Source organism: Mobula birostris, chromosome 5 (assembly GCF_030028105.1).
Source record: "Mobula birostris isolate sMobBir1 chromosome 5, sMobBir1.hap1, whole genome shotgun sequence".
NCBI classification, from domain to species: domain Eukaryota; kingdom Metazoa; phylum Chordata; class Chondrichthyes; order Myliobatiformes; family Myliobatidae; genus Mobula; species Mobula birostris.
In genome coordinates this window covers 135,761,486-135,779,692 of record NC_092374.1, presented here as the reverse complement: position 1 = coordinate 135,779,692, position 18,207 = coordinate 135,761,486, and the positions used below count along the sequence as shown (strand labels likewise).

Sequence of the window (18,207 nt, the reverse complement as noted above, 5' to 3'; positions counted from 1 at the left end):
AGGGGCCCAAAACTGCTCACAATACTCGAAGTGGGGCCTCACCAGAGCTCCATATCCTTCCTTGTATATTCTGGTCCTCTCAAAATGAATACTAACATTTCATTTGCCTTCTGTAGCACCGAATCAACCTGCAAGTTAACCTTTAAGGAATACTGCATAAAGTCTCTCAAGTCCATTTGCACCTTTGACTTTTGCATTTTCTCCCTATTTACAAAATAGTCTTCACCTTTATTCCTTCTACCAAGGAAATTATAGGCCAATTCGCCTGACTTCTATAGCTGGGAAGAAGTTATACTTATACTTTCCTAAACTGTTCCATCTGGCACTTCTTTGCCCATACTCCCAATCTGTCTGTCCTTCTGCAGACCGCCTTCTTCCTCAACACTACCTGCCCCTCCACTTACCTTTGTATTATCTGCAATCTTGGCCACAAAGCCATCAATTCCATCATCCAAATGATTGACATATAACGTGAAAAGATGCAGTGGAATATTGACCCCTGTAGAACACCACTAGTCACTGGCAGCCAACCAGAATAGGCTCCCCTTATTCTCACACTTTGCCTTCTGCCAGTCAGCCGACCTTCTATCCATGCTAGCGTTTTTCCTGTAATACAATGGGCTCTTACCTTGTTAAGAGACCTCATGCGTGGTACCTTGTCAAAGGCCTTCTGAAAACCCAAGTAAACAACATCCACTGACTTGACTTTGTCTATCCTGTCTGGTATTTCCTCAAAGAATTCCAACAGATTGGTCAGGAAGATTCCCTCTCAAGTAAACCATACTAACTTTGGCCTTCTTAATCATGTGTCTCCAAATACCCCGAAACCCCATTCTTAATAATGGACTCCAACATCTTCCCAGCCACAGAAGTCAGGCTAATTGGCCTACAATTTCCTTCCTCTCTCCCTTCTTAATGAAGGGAGTGGCATTTGCAATTTTACAGTCCTCCAGAACTATCCCAGAATCTAGTGATTCTTCAAAGATCATTACTAATGCTTCCACAATCTCTTCAGCTACTCTTTCAGAATGCTGGGGTGTTGTCCATATGGTCCAGGTGATTTACCTTCCTTCAGACCTTTCAGCTTCCCAAGCAGCATCTGCTTAGTAATAGCACCAAACCTCACTTCTGCGCTTGAAACTCTCAAATTTCTGGCATACTGCAAGTGTCATCAACAGTGAAGACTGATGCAAAATACTTTTTATGTTCACCTGCCATTTCTTTGTTCCACATTACTACCTCTCCAACGTCATTTTCCAAGAGTTCAGTATTGACTTTCACCTTTCTTTTACTCTTTATATAGCTGAAAAAACTTTGATATCCTCTTTGATGTTTTTGGCTAACTTTCCTTCATGTTTCACCTTTTTTCCCCTTATGTTTTTTTTAAAGTTGCCTTCTGTTGTTTTTTTTTTAAAGTTTCCCAATTCTCTAACTTCCCCCTAATTTTTGCTATATTATCTGCCTTCTCTTTTAATTTATGCTGTCTTTGACTTCTTTTGTCAGACGTGGCTGCCTCATTCTTCCTTAGGAATACCTCTTATTCTTTGGGATGTATCTGTCCTGCACCTTTCAAATTGCCCCCAGACACTCCAGCCATTGCTGCTCTGCTGCCATCCCTGTTAGTGTCCCATTCCAATCAACTTTGGCCAGCACCTCTCTCATGCCTCTGTAGTTCCCTTTACTCCACTGTAATACTGATACATTTGACTTTAGCTTCTCCCTCGCAGATTGCAGAGTGTGCTCTATCATATTATGAACACTGTCCCTCTAAGGGTTCCTTCACTTTAAGCACCCTAATCAAATCTGGTTCATTAACACAACACAAAATCCATAATTGCCTTTCCCCTAGTAGACTCAACCACAGGGTGCTCTAAAAAGTCACCTCATAGGCATTTTACACATTCGCTCCCTTGGGATCCAGCACCAAGCTGATTTTCCTAATCTACCTGCAACTGAAATCCCTCATAACATTGCCATTATTACATGCATCTTATCTCCCATTGAAATTTATATCCCACAGCATGGCTACTGTTCAGGTACCTCCATACAAGTCCCATCAGTGTCTTTTTACCCTTGCAGTTTCTTAACTCTACCCATAAAGATTCTACATCTTCTGACCCTAAGTCATTTCTTTCTAAGGATTTGATTTCATTTTTTACCAATAGAGCCACACTACCTCTTCTGGCACCTTTCGACATAATAATAGCTCCCAACTGTGATCTTCTGTCAGCCATGACTCAGTTGTGCCCACAAGATCAAACCTGCCAATCTCTAATTGCGCTACAAAATGCACCTACCTTATTCCATATACTGCGTGCATTTAAACATAACATCTTTAGTCCTGTATTCATCATCCTTTTCCTATTTTGCAACCATGTGACACATCATCTTATCCCACCGACTGCAATTTTTCTCTATCATCTGCTTGTTCTTCCTCACAGTCTCACTACACTGTATTGACTTGTCTATCAATTGCCCCATCCTCAGCCCCATCATTCTGGTTCCCATCCCCCTGCCAAGTTAGTCTAAATCCTGCCCAGCAGCTCTAGCAAACCTGCCCGAAAGGATATTGGTCCCCCTTGGGTTCAGATCTAACCTGTCCTTTTTGTACAACCTACATCCTGAAGTAAACTTTGATAACCTTTTTCTATGTCCAGCACACCTATTTTGCTGTTATACATAAACTTCCAAACCATGTAGACAATATTTCATTTATTTAGATGACAAAGAACTAGACCTAGTCAATGTCTACTGTCCTGTCCCTCATCAACCCTATTCATCATTTCTTCAATAAAAATTATCCAAATAATAAGACAAGATTTCCCATGTGCAAAGTCATTCCGATTATCCCTCAGTCGTTAGCTTTCCAAACACCAGAAAGTCTAATCTCTCAGAATTCTCTCTCATAATTTTTCTATCACTAATGCTTGCCTCATTGTTCTGTAGCTCCTTGGCTTGTCCTTGCCTAGAGTAGAATATTAGCCAATCTCCATTCTTCCAGTACCTCATCCATGGCTAAAGGTAGTTCAAATATCTCTGCAGGACCCCTGCAATCTTTTCTCTAGCTTTCTATGATGTCCTAGGATGCACCTGATCAGACCCCAGTGATTTATCCACCTTGGGTCCACAGTAACATAGTGGTTAGGACAACACTACTACAGCTCAGGGCATCGGAGTTCGGAGTGCTATTCTGACATCATCTTTGAGGAGCCTGTACGTTCTCTCCATGGAACACATGTGTCATGGCTTTTCTCTGGGTGCTCTGGTTTCCTCCCACAGTCCAAAGACGTGCCGGTTAGTAGGTGAATTGATCATTGTAAATTGTTCTGTGATTAGGCTAGTGTTAAATAGGTGTGTTGCTGGGCGATGGGCCAGAGGGGCCTGTTGTGTGCTGTTTCTCAATAATAATTAATATGCCAACACTGCCTCTATTGTATGTAAAGTGGATATGTTCCAATACATCACTATTCATTTTCCTTAATGGCTTAACTTCCCTGCCCCTCTGCAGAGTAAATACAGATGAGAGATACTCATTTAAGACCTCACTAGTCTCCTGTGGCTCCCTGCATAGACGATTACATTGATCTGTAAGAGGACCTATTCTTTCCCTAGTTACATTTTTCTCTTAATAATTCTTGTGGAATCTCTTAGGATTCTCCTTTACCATATATGCCAAAGCTATTTCATGACCTCTTTTTGCTTTCCCATTTCCCTCTTAAATTTACCCCCACAGCACTACTCTTCAAGGGATTCTCTTGATCTGACATATACCTTTAATTTCCTTGAATAATATCCCTTGTCGACCAGGATTCTGTAACCTTGCCTGTCTTGTCCTTCATTCCACCAGGAATGCCTCTGAACTCTCCCAATTTCACTTTTGAAAATCTCCCACTCGACAGACATTCCTTTACCTGCAAACAGCCTCTCCCAATCAACCTTTGTAATTCCCTGTCTAATACTTCAAAATTTGCTTTGCCAATTTAGGATTCTGCTTGACATAAGCTATGAAATTAAACCACTGGTTATAACAAAAGATCAATTTTAGTAAAATATTATGAGGTATTATGAGATTCAGTTTAACATTACTATCAGTATGCATTATAATTAGAGAACACAATCGTCTTTACCCCTACTGAAGGGCCTTATTTCTTAGCACCAACAAACTTTTATTCTTCTGTAATTATGCATTGCTGATTTGACTCATCTGTTAATCACCTTGTCACAGTTGACTGTTGCACTACCGTAGCCATATTTCATTACACTTATCGAGATATGCTCCAAATGATTAGAAGGCAAATAACCAATGAGCTACTATGTATGTAGGCATCATGGACAAGACATGATACCAAAGGTCTGAAGCCACTTCTATAAATCAACTATTTCTGACATTAAATTTCTAGTGTTGTTTCATAAAAATACAACCAAGTTCTCCTCCGAAATGCAGACACTTCAACTGAATCACTGTTTAGCTTTGTTAGAAGTTATTGATTAGGAAGTAATTGTTTTATGATCACAGTATTTCAGCATTAAAGAGTACGCAGGGTCCCGTAAATAATCACACAATGTACAATTCATCAACTCCAATTTACTGAATCACCTGTAAAAAGTCCATGAAAGTATAAGGCAACAAGTCATCAAGGTGGCCGACATCTTTGGAGAAACGGTTCAGGATCCGACCTGAAGAAATTGAAAATAAGTCACTGCAAAAATTTAAAATAAAACTTACAATACTATTTCAGTTATATGATTCAACTTCTTTCAGCTCATAAAAATACTTAACCAGGTTTACAAATGTATCATCATTTGGCTAAATGCTTCACAATATCCAAAACTAACTGGGTAATGTACAGCAAATGAGAAGGGGCACTGAGTATAAATGACAGCAAGTCAAGCTGCAGCTGCATAAAATCTTGTTTTACCCATATTTGGAGTATTGCTTAGTCCTGTTCATCATATTATAGGAAGGATGTACAGAACATGCAGAAGTTATTCACCAGGATGTTCCCTGGACTAGAGAGTATTAGCCTTCAGGAGTTTGGACAAACTTAGATTGCTTTTGCTGGAGCATAGAAGCTGTGGGGCTCTCTGATGGAAGTACATTAAATTATGAAAGGCATAAATAGAATAGATTGTCATAGTCCTTCTCTCTGGATGGAAATGTCATTTACCAGAAGCTGTAGGTTTACAGTGAAAGGGGAGAAGTTTAAGGAGATAAGAGAGACAAGTTTCTTTACACAGAGAGTGGTATGTGCTTAGAACACACTTTCAGGAGGGGTAGTAGAAACAGATATGATACCAACATTTGAGAAGTATTTAAACAGGTAGGGAATATCAGGATAAGGAATTTGTGCGGATGGGATTAATTTAGATTGGCGTCATGGACAGTGCAGAAATAGTGGGCCAAAGGCCCTGAATTTGAGCTGTACTGTTGTGTGTGTGTGTAGAAAGAACAGCCTCAAAATTCAACTTAAGACTACATTTTGTAACTTAAACGAAGTTTCACCTGGGATAGACCATCATACTATTGGCAACTTACAGGTAAAATTCACCCTCAGGAAACTGGCTCAGATATTTCTGCCCATTTTCCATCTCAGGGAAGCTGACATTTTCTCGGTGTCATTAAAGATATCAGGTCTTGCAGGGTACATTACTTCCACTGCTGGCAGTCATACAGCCATTGTGGCAGCCTACACTCTTCACCTAAGCAACCATTATAAAACTGGGAAGACATCAGCCATTCTGTCAGTCTTAGAATAGTCAGAATAATATAATCTGCATCAAACCAGTTCCCTTTGCTCTTCAGTTTTTGTGAAAATTGGATCTGAACTGACCATTTAATGATAATACTGTGAGCCCAATTATGGCAGAGGAGCTGAGTAAATAGACTATCTGTAGGAGCATCCACACACCTAAGAAAATGCCCCCACCCCATGTGTATTATTTTGCTTCAGTCATAATCTTTTCTGTAGCAGTTCTAAAGTCACTCTCAGGCAGATTCCAGTGACCAGTGCAGCCAAGATGTAGTAGCTATGAGTTCTTCATGGAACTCTTTATCAGATCACATCTATTCTGTGTGCCAAATGCCACAGTGCTGATTCTAATGTGTCTTTGTTCAACACCATCCACCCCACTCTGCTGGGGGAGAAGCTGACAGCGATGCAGGTGGATGCTTCCCTGGTGTCATGGATTCTTGATTACCTGACTGGCAGACCACAGTACGTGTGCTTGCAACACTGTGTGTCTGACAGAGTGATCAGCAGCACTGGGGCTCCACAGGGGACTGTCTTGTCTCCCTTTCTCTTCACCATTTACACCCCGGGCTTCAACTACTGCACAGAGTCTTGTCATCTTCAGAAGTTTTCTGATGACTCTGCCATAGTTGGATGCATCAGCAAGGGAGATGAGGCTGAGTACAGGGCTACGGTAGGAAACTTTGTCACATGGTGTGAGCAGAATTATCTGCAGCTTAATGTGAAAAAGACTAAGGAGCTGGTGGTAGACCTGAGGAGAGCTAAGGCACCGGTGACCCCTGTTTCCATCTAGAGGGTCAGTGTGGACATGGTGGAGGATTACAAATACCTGGGGACACGAATTGACAATAAACTGGACTGGTCAAAGAACACTGAGGCTGTCTACAAGAAGGGTCAGAGCCATCTCTATTTCCTGAGAAGACTGAGGTCCTTTAATATCTGCTGGACAATGCTGAGGATGTTCTACGAGTCTGTGGTGGCCAGTGCTATCATGTTTGCTGTTGTGTGCTGGGGCAGCAGGCTGAGGGTAGCAGACACCAACAGAACCAACAAACTCATTCATAAGGCCAGTGATGTTGTGGGGATGGAACTGGACTCTCTCATGGTGGTGTCTGAAAAGAGGATGCTGTCTAAGTTGCATGCCATCTTGGACAACGTTTCCCATCCACTACATAATGTACTGGGTGGGCACAGGAGTACATTCAGCCAGAGACTCATTCCACCGAGATGCAACACAGAGCATCATAGGAAGTCATTCCTGCCTGTGGCCATCAAACCTTACAACTCCTCCCTTGGAGGGTCAGACACCGAGTTAATAGGCTGGTCCTGGACTTATTTCATAATTTACTGGCATAATTTACATATTACTATTTAACTATTTATGGTTTTATTACTATTTATTATTTATGGTGCAACTGTAACGAAAACCAATTTCCCCTGGGATCAATAAAGTATGACTATGACCATGACCATGACTATGACTATTAGTGGTGCTATGTGCTAATATGTCAGGGAATTTTGAGGTAAAGAAAGCAAGCTTTGGGACCATTGCAGCCATTAACATGGATATATCCTCAGGTTATTACATAGAGATAGATGGATACTTTATTGATCCCAAAGGAAATTACAGTGTCACAGTAGCATTACAAGTGCACAGATATACAAATATCAGAAGAGAAGTAGAAAGAATAAAAAAACAAGTTACCTCAAAGACAGGAGGGGTCATCAATTCCCCGTCTATAAGTTGACTATTTATAGAGCCTAATGGCCGAGGGTAAGAATGACCTCATATAGCACTCTTTTCAGCAATGCAGTTGCCTTAGTCTAGTACAAAAAGTGCTCCTCTGTTCAGCCAAGGTGGCATGCAGAGCGTGAGAAACATTGTCCAGATTTTCCAGGATTTTCCATAGGGTCCTTTGTTCTACCACAACCCCAGTGTGTCCAGTTTGACTCCTATAACAGAGCCAGCCTTTCTAATCAGTCTATCGAGCCAGTTAGCATCACCTATGTTAATGTCACTGCCCCAGCTCACCACCGCATAAAATATTGTACTGGTGAGAACAGGTTGGTAGAACGTGTGAAGGCAAGGCCTGCATACTCTAAAGCAGTGGTCCCCAACCTCCGGGCCGCGGGCGGATACTGGGCCGCGAAGCATGCAGGGGTGCAGCGGTAGCCGGGATGCACCCAGCACATCTTTAAGAAAAAAACCAAAATAAACAAGCTAGTTAATTAGGTGCCGCCCGGCACGTAAATGTCGGCCCAGATCAGAGGCGACACAATCGGCAATCACCTCTGATCTGGACCGATATTTATGCGCCGGGTGGCACCTAATTCATTAGCCTGATTAGTTCGGCTTTTTTCTTAAAGATGTGCTGGGTGCGTCCCAGCTACCGCTGCACCGCTGCATGCTTTGCGGATCTGTATTGGTCCGTGGCCCGGAGGTTGGGACCACTACTCTAAAGGACCTCAGTCTCCTCAGGAAGTAGAAGCGACTCTGGCCCTTCTTGTACATAGCCTTTGTGTTGGTGCTCCACTCAAGTCTGTCACCCAAGTGCACCCCCAGGTACTTGTAGGTCCTCTCCACATCCATGTCCTCACTATTAATAGGAACAGGGAGCGGTGCAGGCTTAGTCTTCCTAAAGTCCATCACCGTCTCCTTTGTCATACTGAGCTGCAGATGATTCAGCCCTCTACCAGGGCCCCGTATTCATCTTCCCGTCCTCCCTTTATACACCCAACTATTGCTGAGTCATCAGAGAATTTCTGCAGATGACATGATTCGGTGTTGTATCTAAAGTCCGAGGTATACAGGGTTAACAGGAAGCCAATACAGTCCCCTGTGGGGCCCCAGTGCTGCTTATAGCCATGTCTGGCATACATCTCTGAAGCCACACAAACTGTGGTCTGCCAGCCAGGTAGTCTATTATCCAGGATACAATGGAAGTGCCAACCTACACTAAATGGAGCTTTTCCCTCAGCAGTGAGGGCTGTATGGTATTGAAGGCACTTGCGATATCAAAAAAACATGATCCTCACAGTGCTGTCCTGCTTATCCAAATGGGAGTAGGCTCTGTTCAGCAGGTAGATGAAAGCATCGTCAACTCCAATATGTTCCTGGTAGGCAAACTGCAGGGGATTAAGGGCTGGGCTGATCTGACCAGGGCCGGAGGTGAGCCAGGACAAGACTCTCTCGAAAAGTCTCATTGAAGACTTTTGGTTGGCATTTCTTGGGTACTGGGACCACATGTGATGTTTTCTACACAGCCGGGACCCTTTCCAGGCTGAGACTCAGATTGAAAATGCGCAGAACTCCCCACAGCTGCTCAGCACACTCCTTCAGGACCTTGGAGTTCACACCATCCGGTCCCGATGCTTTCCAGAGCCCTTCTCACCTGCTCAGTAGTGAAGGCAAGTCCATGATGACTGGGGAGTTAGTGGAAGGTGGGGACTGGGGGAGGTGAAGACCTGGACTATAGTTGGTATGTGGAGGTGTGAATGGTAGGTACAGGGCAAGAAGCAGATGTAGACGGTAGTAATCTGTGTTGTTCATCCACATGTTGAACCGGAGGGGGGAGGAGGGAGGTGTTGGTGCGGAGGGAGCATTGGGTACCTCAGCATCTGGATTGGTGTGATGAGGGGGGTACTAACAGGAGGGCAACTGTCAAATCTATTGACTTAACTCATTAGCCCATTCAGATATGCATTCCTCGGCCCTATAGCTAGACTGATTGAAGCCAGTGATGTTCTTCGCGCCTCTCCACACCTCTCGTGTGCCACTCTGTCCAGGCTTACTCTCCAGTTCTCTCCTGTATTCCTCTTTAGCCACCTTGATCTTCTTCATCTGCTCATTTCAATTCCTCCCTGTCTCCTGATTTGAAGGCCTTTTTTTGTGGTGACCCATGGTTTGTTGTGAGGGAAGCAGTGAACTGTCCTTGATGGTATTGTAGTGTCCACACAGAAGTTGATGTAGCCAGTGATGCAATCAGTAAGTCCGTTAATGTCCTCCCCATATGGTTCACAAAGCACATTCCAGTCAGTAACCTTAAAGCAGTCCTTAAAATGTGACAATGGCCTCTGGAGACCATTTCTTTACTGTCATGGTGATAGCTAGCTGTTGCTGTACTTTGAGCCGATATAAAGGCATGAGGTAAACAAGGTTGTGATCTGATCTTCCAAGGGGGGGGGGGGGAGAATAGCTGTGGAGCTGTATGCATCTTTTAACATTTGCATGCAAAAGATCCAGTGTTTTATTTTCTTTTGTATGACACTTGACAAACTGATCGAAGGTGGGTAGGGTTGTTGAAAGAGAAACATGATTGAAGTCTCTTGATACTACAATGAAACTATTGGGGTATTGAGTCTGGGGCTTCGTGATGGTAGTGCAGGATTAAGAGGGAAAAGAGATAAGATTGCTGGAATTTTGACCAAATGTGCCCTCTCTAGCCACAAGCAAAGAGTAAGACATTCAACAGGGTCCTTAAGAGGACCATCGTCCAGAAGATTAAGCTGCATCGATCCATGGTGACATGGCCACTTGGATTCAGAATTAGCTTGCACACAGAAGACAGAGGGTAGTGGTAAGTGGGACTTATTCTGGCTGGAGGCTGTGAACACTGGTGTTCTGCAGGGATCCATACTAGAACCTCTGCTGTTTGCGATATTGGAGCATTGTGGATTGTGTAGAAGACTGCCAAGAAATATAGCGGGATATTGATCAGTCGAACATATAGCTGGAGAAATGGCAGATGACATTTAATCAAACTATGTGCGAGGTGTTGCACTTTGAAAGATCAAACATAAAAGGTCAGAACAAAATTAACTACAAGAACTACAGTCAATGTAGATCAGCAATAACATCTCCTCACTAACAATTAACACAGGCACACCTCAAGGGATGTGTGCTTAACCCACTGCTGTACTCTCTCTATAATCAAAACTGTGTAGCTAAGTAACAGCTCAAACATCATCTATAAATTCATGTATTGTTGTTGCTCCTTTCAACGCCTTGTGACGCATCAGGTGGCAACCTTGCCATTCCATTAGCATTTTTGTCTATTTTTTAAAAAGACCAAGTTGCTAGCTCTATGCTCAACCCAGCAATGGAATGTGTGCAAGGGGCCGGCTGGATTCGAACCTGGGATTATCTGCCTCGAAGTCTGGTGCGAAAAGCACTACACCACCAGCCAGTTATAAATTTTTGGACAACACCACTGATATTGGAAGTATCTCAGATGGCAATGAGGAGATGTAAGGGAGTGAAACTGATTGGCTTTTTGAATGGCACTGCAAAACAATAACTGCACATTCAACATCAGCAAGACCAAGGGATTGATTATGAAGGGGAAATTGGGAGAGCAAACAACAGGTTTGGCAAATTTTTTAAGATCATTACAGAGCTATGCAACAAAGTCTTAATACTCAAAGGAGATTGCACTAATGAACTTTTAGGTTTTCATTTCTCTACAGATGTTCCTTGATTACTTGTCTTCCTAGTAAGCAAACTTACACAATCCAACTTCATTACATTTATATTTAATATTTTCCTGCAACAAGAAGCCATTTAGCCTATCAGATCTAAACCAACTTTCAGAGCATTCCCATCAGTACCATTCCCCCACACATTTCACAATAAACTAGTTTTTTCTCACATGCTCTGATTTTATATCTACACTAGCAACAGATACCATGAATGAAAAAAGGCACATAGCACAAATGCTGAACTGAAGACAAAATGAGTAGCCTTGACTATTACTTGCCCATACATGATTTTTTTTTTATATATTTGTTCAGCCAAACAAATACTTCCATTATTGACCACTTAAACCAGGAAAGATATTCAAGTTTGTTAGATGTACCCTACACATAAGAGGGAGATTATAAATCTGGTTGAATGGTATCAAAGTTCAAAATTCAAAGTAAAATTTATTATCAGAGTACATATATGACACCATGAATAATCCTCAGTTTTTTTTCCCCTGCAGGCATACTCAGCAAATCTATAGAACAGTAACTGTAAACAGGATCAATTAACAACTGTGCAAATGCAAATATAAATAAATAGCAATAAATAACAAGATAAAGAATCCTTAAAGTGAGATGATTGGTTGTAGGAACACCAGAAATAGAATGAGTGCAGTTATCCTCTTTTGTTCAAGAGTCTGAGGGGTGGTAACTGTTCTTGAACCTGGTGGTGAGAGTCCTGAAGCATTTGTGCATTCTACCTGATGGCAGCAGCAAGAAAAGAATATGGCCTGGGTGGTGAGGATCTTTAATGATGGATGCTGCTTTTCTATGTTTCATGTATTATGGTAGGGAGGGCTTTACCCGTGACGTAGTGGATTGAATCCACTGTAGGATTTTCCGCCCAAAGGCATTGGTGGTTCCATACCAGGTCATAATGCAGCCAGTCAATACACTTTACACCACACATCTATAGAAGTTTGTCAAGCTTTTTGATGACGTGCCGGATCTTCTCAGACTCCTGAAGAAGTAGAAGTGCTGTTGTACTTTATTTGCAATTACACTTATATTTACCACAACAACCTCTCATTCAATGTCAATACAACCAAAGAACTGATTATTGACGACTGAAGGAAGAAGCTGGAGGTCCATGAGCCTCATTAGGGGATTGGAGGTGGAGAGGATCTCCGGCATTATGATTAAAAATTCCTTGGCAGTATGATTGAAAGGATCTGTCCTGGGACCGGCACTTATGAGTCATCACAAGGAAGGCATGACTGCGCTTCTACTTTCTTAAGAGGTTTGCACAGATTCAGAATGCCACCTAAAACTTTGACAAACTTTTATACGTGTACAGTGGAAAGTATCCTGACTGGTTGCATAACAATGTGGTATGGAAACACCAATGCCCTAGAATGGAAAAGCCAACAAAAAAATAGTGGACACAGTCCAGTATATTATAGGAAATCTGTAAGCAAATCTGTAAGGAGCTCTGCCACAAGAAAGCAGTACCCATCATTAAAGACCTCCATTATTGAGACCATTTCTTCTCACAGCTACCATCAGGAAGAAGATACAAGAGCCTTAGGTCCCAGACAATCAGGTTCAGGAACAGTTATTACTCTTCAACCAGCATGAATAACCTCAAATCTGAACTGATTCCACAACCTATGGACCACTTTCAATGTCTCTTCAACTCATCATCTTAGTATTATCTATATATTGATTATATTTGCATTGTCTGCTTTCTTTTTCACATTGGTTGTTTGCCAGTCTTTGTGTGTAACCTTTCATTGATTATATTGTATTTCTTTGTAATACTGTGAATGCCTGTAAGAAAATGAATCTGAAAGTATATGGTGACATGTGTGTACTTCGATAATAAATTTACTTTCAACATGCAAAGGAAATGAATGCCAGCTTTGGACCAGCATACCAATAGATCTCCTACGGCATTATTGATAGATAGTTTGGACTTTGGAGTCCAGTTTCTCATCTTTACCATAGCTCTTATCAAGGACTCCTGTTACTGTTCTAAAATGATCCTCCACTCTCGTCATGAATTGGATGATCACAGAGTCCTAATGAGAATGAATGTTATCCAGAAATCAAACTGCATAATTTTCTTTTTAGCATTTATGCAATAAAATATCTTACTTTGCAGGAGTGAAACATAACAAAAGACTACCCGGAGTGAAATGCAATGATATTCATTTCTAGATCTTTTTGGGTCTCTCTGGATATTTGATGGGGCACTTGGTTGCCAGTCACAGGTTGACACATTCTCAGTTTAACATTCTGGAAACGCAGGTGGACCATGTTGTCCTGACAACACCTCTCTCTCAACGTTCCTCATACACACATGTATTGGGTAGGTAGGTTCTTTTTTTCCCCACACACTCTGCCTGCACTATAGAAACCATAGAAACTACAGCACAGAAACAGGCCTTTTGGCCCTTCTTGGCTGTGCCGAACCATTTTCTGCCTAGTCCCACTGACCTGCACACGGACCATATCCCTCCATACACCTCCCATCCATGTATCTGTCCAATTTATTCTTAAATGTTAAAAAAGAACCCGCATTTACCACTTCGTCTGGCAGCTCATTCCATACTCCCACCACTCTCTGTGTGAAGAAGCCCCAGCTAATGTTCCCTTTAAACTTTTCCCCCATCACCCTTAACCCATGTCCTCTGGTTTTTTTCTCCCCTTGCCTCAGCGGAAAAAGCCTGCTTGCATTCACTCTGTCTATACCCATCATAATTTTATATACCTCTATCAAATCTCCCCTCATTCTTCTACGCTCCAGGGAATAAAGTCCTAACCTATTCAACCTTTCTCTGTAACTGAGTTTCTCAAGTCCCGGCAACATCCTTGTAGACCTTCTCTGCACTCTTTCAACCTTATTTATATCCTTCCTGTAATTTGGTGACCAAAACTGAAAACAATACTCCAGATTCGGCCTCACCAATGCCTTATACAACCACATCATAACATTCCAGCTCTTATACTCAATACTTTGATTAATAAAGGACAAGGTACCAAAAGCTCTCTTTACAATCCTATCTACCTGTGATGCTACTTTTAGGGAATTTAGTATCTGTATTCCCAGATCCCTCTGTTCCACTGCACTCCTCAGTGCCTTACCATTAACGCTGTATGTTCTTCCTCGGTTTGTCCTTCCAACGTGCAATACCTCACACTTGTCTGTATTAAACTCCATCTGCCATTTTTCAGCCCATTTTTCCAGCTGGTCCAAGTCCCTCTGCAGGCTCTGAAAACCTTTCTCACTGTCTACTACACCTCCAATCTTTGTATCATCAGCAAATTTGCTGATCTAATTTACCACATAATCATCCAGATCATTGATATAGATGACAAATAGCAATGGACCCAGCACTGATCCCTGTGGCACACCACTAGTCACAGGCCTCCACTCGGAGAAGCAATTCTCTACTACCACTCTCTGGCTTCTTCCATCGAGCCAATGTCTAATCCAATTTACCACCTCTCCATGTATACCTAGCGACTGAATTTTCCTAACTAACCTCCCATGAGGGACCTTGTCAAAGGCCTTACTGAAGTCCATGTAGACAATATCCACTGCCTTCCCTTCATCCACTTTCCTGGTAACCTCGTTGAAAAACTCCAATAGATTGGTCAAACATGACCTACCACGCACAACGCCATGTTGACTCTCCCTAATAAGTCCCTGTCTATCCAAATGCTTGTAGATTCTGCCTCTTAGTACTCCCTCCAATAACTTACCTACTACCGACGTTAAACTTACTGGCCTATAATTTCCCGGATTACTTTTCGATCCTTTTTTAAACAACGGAACAACATGAGCCACTCTCCAATCCTCCGGCACCTCACCTGTAGACAGCGACATTTTAAATATTTCTGCCAGGGCCCCTGCAATTTCAACACTAGTCTCCTTCAAGGTCCGAGGGAACACCCTGTCAGGTCCCGGGGATTTATCCACTTTAATTTTCCTCAAGACAGCAAGGACCTCCTCCTTTTCGATCTGTACAGTTTCCATGATCTCACTACTTGTTTCCCTTAATTCCATAGACTTCATGCCAGTTTCCTTAGTAAATACAGATGCAAAAAACCTATTTAAGATCTCCCCCATTTCCTTTGGTTCCGCACATAGCCGACCACTCTGATCTTCAAGAGGACCAATTTTATCCCTTACAATCCTTTTGCTCTTAATATACCTGTAAAAGCTCTTTGGATTATCCTTCACTTTGACTGCCAAGGCAACCTCATGTCCTCTTTTAGCCCTCCTGATTTCTTTCTTAAGTATTTTCTTGCACTTCTTATACTCCTCAAGCACCTTATTTACTCCCTGCTTCCTATACATGTCATACAACTCCCTCTTCTTCTTTATCAGAGTTGCAATATCCCTTGAGAACCAAGGTTCCTTATTCCTATTCACTTTGCCTTTAATCCTGACAGGAACATACAAATTCTGCACTCTCAAAATTTCTCCTTTGAGGGCTTCCCACTTACCGATCACATCCTTGCCAGAGAACAACCAGTCCCAATCCGTGCCTTTTAGATCCTTTCTCATTTCTTCAAATTTGGCCTTCTTCCAGTTAAGAACCTCAACCCTAGGACCAGATCTATCCTTGTCCATGATCAAGTTGAAACTAATGGTGTTATGATCACTGGAATCAAAGTGCTCCCCTACACAGACCTCCGTCACTTGTCCTAACTCGTTTCCTAACAGGAGATCCAATATTGCATCCTCTCTAGTTGGTCCCTCTATATATTGATTTAGAAAACTTTCCTAAACCCATTTTACAAACTCTAAACCATCTAGACCCCTAACAGTATGGGAGTCCCAATCAATATATGGAAAATTAAAATCCCCTATCACCACAACTTTATGTTTCCTGCAGTTGCCTGCTATCTCTCTGCAGATTTGCTCTTCCAATTCTCGTTGACTACTGGGTGATCTGTAATACAATCCCATTAATGTGACCATACCTTTCCTGTTTCTCAGCTCCACCCATAAGGACTCAGTAGACAAGCCCTCTAATCTGTCCTGCCTGGCAGGGTATACTGGAATACCCTCCAATCACTAGTCCATAGACATGCAAGCTGGAGAAAGGCTATTTTCCTCACCATAACCACACTTACCAATAGGCATCCATCTATATTATACCCCATCTTTCAGCACTTATTCCATTGCCTTCTACGCCCAGGCAATTTATGTGCTCATTGAGATGCTTCTTAAACGCTGTCATGCTGCTTCCACTACTTTCTTAAGCAGTGTAGTCCAGGTACTTACCACTCTCTAAGAGAGAAAGATCCCCATCATATTCCCTATGAAGTTCCTATCCCTTAGCCTAACCCTAAATCAAGGAGCTGATTGTTAACATCAGGAGGGGTAAGATGAGGGAACATGATCCAATCCTCAGAGGAATCAGAAGTGGGGAAAGTGAGCAATTTCAAGTTCTCGGTGTCAATATCTCCAAGGATCTAACCTGGTCCTAGCATTTCAATGCAGCTGGAAAGAAGGCAAGACAGCAGCTATATTTCATTAGGAGTTTGAGGAGATTTGGTCTGTCACCTAAAATACTCAAAAACACTCAGTGGGGTGTATAAGACCAGAGGACATAGCCTCAAAATAGAGGGGCATCACTTTAGAACGGAGATGAGGAGAATTTCTTTCACCAGAGAGTGATGAATCGTGGAAGGCAAGAAAATACTATCTGACTATAAAATCCTCCAAAATTAAAAAAAAAATCAGGAGAGAAGAAACTGAAAAACTATGCAGCCAATCAGCAACAGTGTGGATGAACATAGAACATAGAACAGTACAGCACAGTACAGGCCCTTTGGCCCACAATGTTGTGCCGACCCTTAAACCCTACCTCCCATATAAACCCCCCCCCCGCACCTTAAATTCCTCCATCTACCTGTCTAGTAGTCTCTTAAATTTCACTAGTGTATCTGCCTCCACCACTGACTCAGGCAGTGCATTCCACGCACCAACCACTCTCTGAGTGAAAAACCTTCCTGTAATATCCCCCTTGAACTTCCCAGCCCTTACCTTAAAGCCACGTCCTCTTGTACTGAGCAGTGGTGTCCTGGGGAAGAGGCGCTTGCTATCCACTCCATCTATTCCTCTTAATACCTTGTATACCTCTATCATGTCTCCTCTCATCCTCCTTCTCTCCAAAGAGTAAAGCCCTAGCCCCCTTAAACTCTGATCATAATTCATACTCTCTAAACCAGGCAGCATCCTGGTAAATCTCCTCTGTACCCTTTCCAATGCTTCCACATCCTTCCTATAGTGAGGCGACCAGAACTGGACACAGTACTCCAAGTGTGGCCTAACCAGAGTTTTATAGAGCTGCATCACTACCTCACGACTCTTAAAGTCTATCCCTCGACTTTTGAAAGCTAACACCCCATAAGTTTTCTTCACTATCCTATCTACCTGTGAGGCAACTCTTAGGGATCTGTGGACACGTACCCCCAGATCCCTCTGTTCCTCCACACTACCAAGTATCCTGACCTTTACTTTGTACTCTGCCTTGGAGTTTGTCCTTCCAAACTGTACCACCTCACACTTCTTCGGGTTGAACTCCATCTGCCACTTCTCAACCCACCTGCATCCTACCAATGTCTCTCTGCAATCTTTGACAATCCTCTACACTATCCACAACACAACCTTTGTGTCGTCTGCAAACTTGCCAACCCACCCTTCTAACCCCAAATCCAGGTCGTTAATAAAAATCACGAAAAGTAGAGGTACCAGAACAAATCCTTGTGGGACACCGCTGGTCACAATCCTCCAATCCAAATGTACTCCCTCCACCACAACCCTCTGCTTTCTGCAGGCAAACCAATTTTGAATCCACCTGGCCAAAATTCCCTGGATCCCATGCCTTCTGACTTTCTGAATAAGCCTACTGTGTGGAACCTTGTCAAATGCCTTACTAAAATCCATATAGATCACATCCACTGCACTACCCTCATC

The 18,207-nt window shown here is 42.5% G+C and overlaps 1 protein-coding gene across 1 annotated transcript in view; it reads right to left on the bottom strand.

Annotated features, from left to right (window-relative positions):
- Positions 1-18,207, bottom strand: part of abcc4 (ATP binding cassette subfamily C member 4 (PEL blood group)) — a 338,193-nt gene that overhangs the window by 93,963 nt on the left and 226,023 nt on the right. The window contains exon 20 of the mRNA XM_072258740.1: positions 4,598-4,677. Coding sequence (XP_072114841.1) covers positions 4,598-4,677 — 80 coding nt within the window. The remainder of the gene's footprint in view (positions 1-4,597; positions 4,678-18,207) is intronic.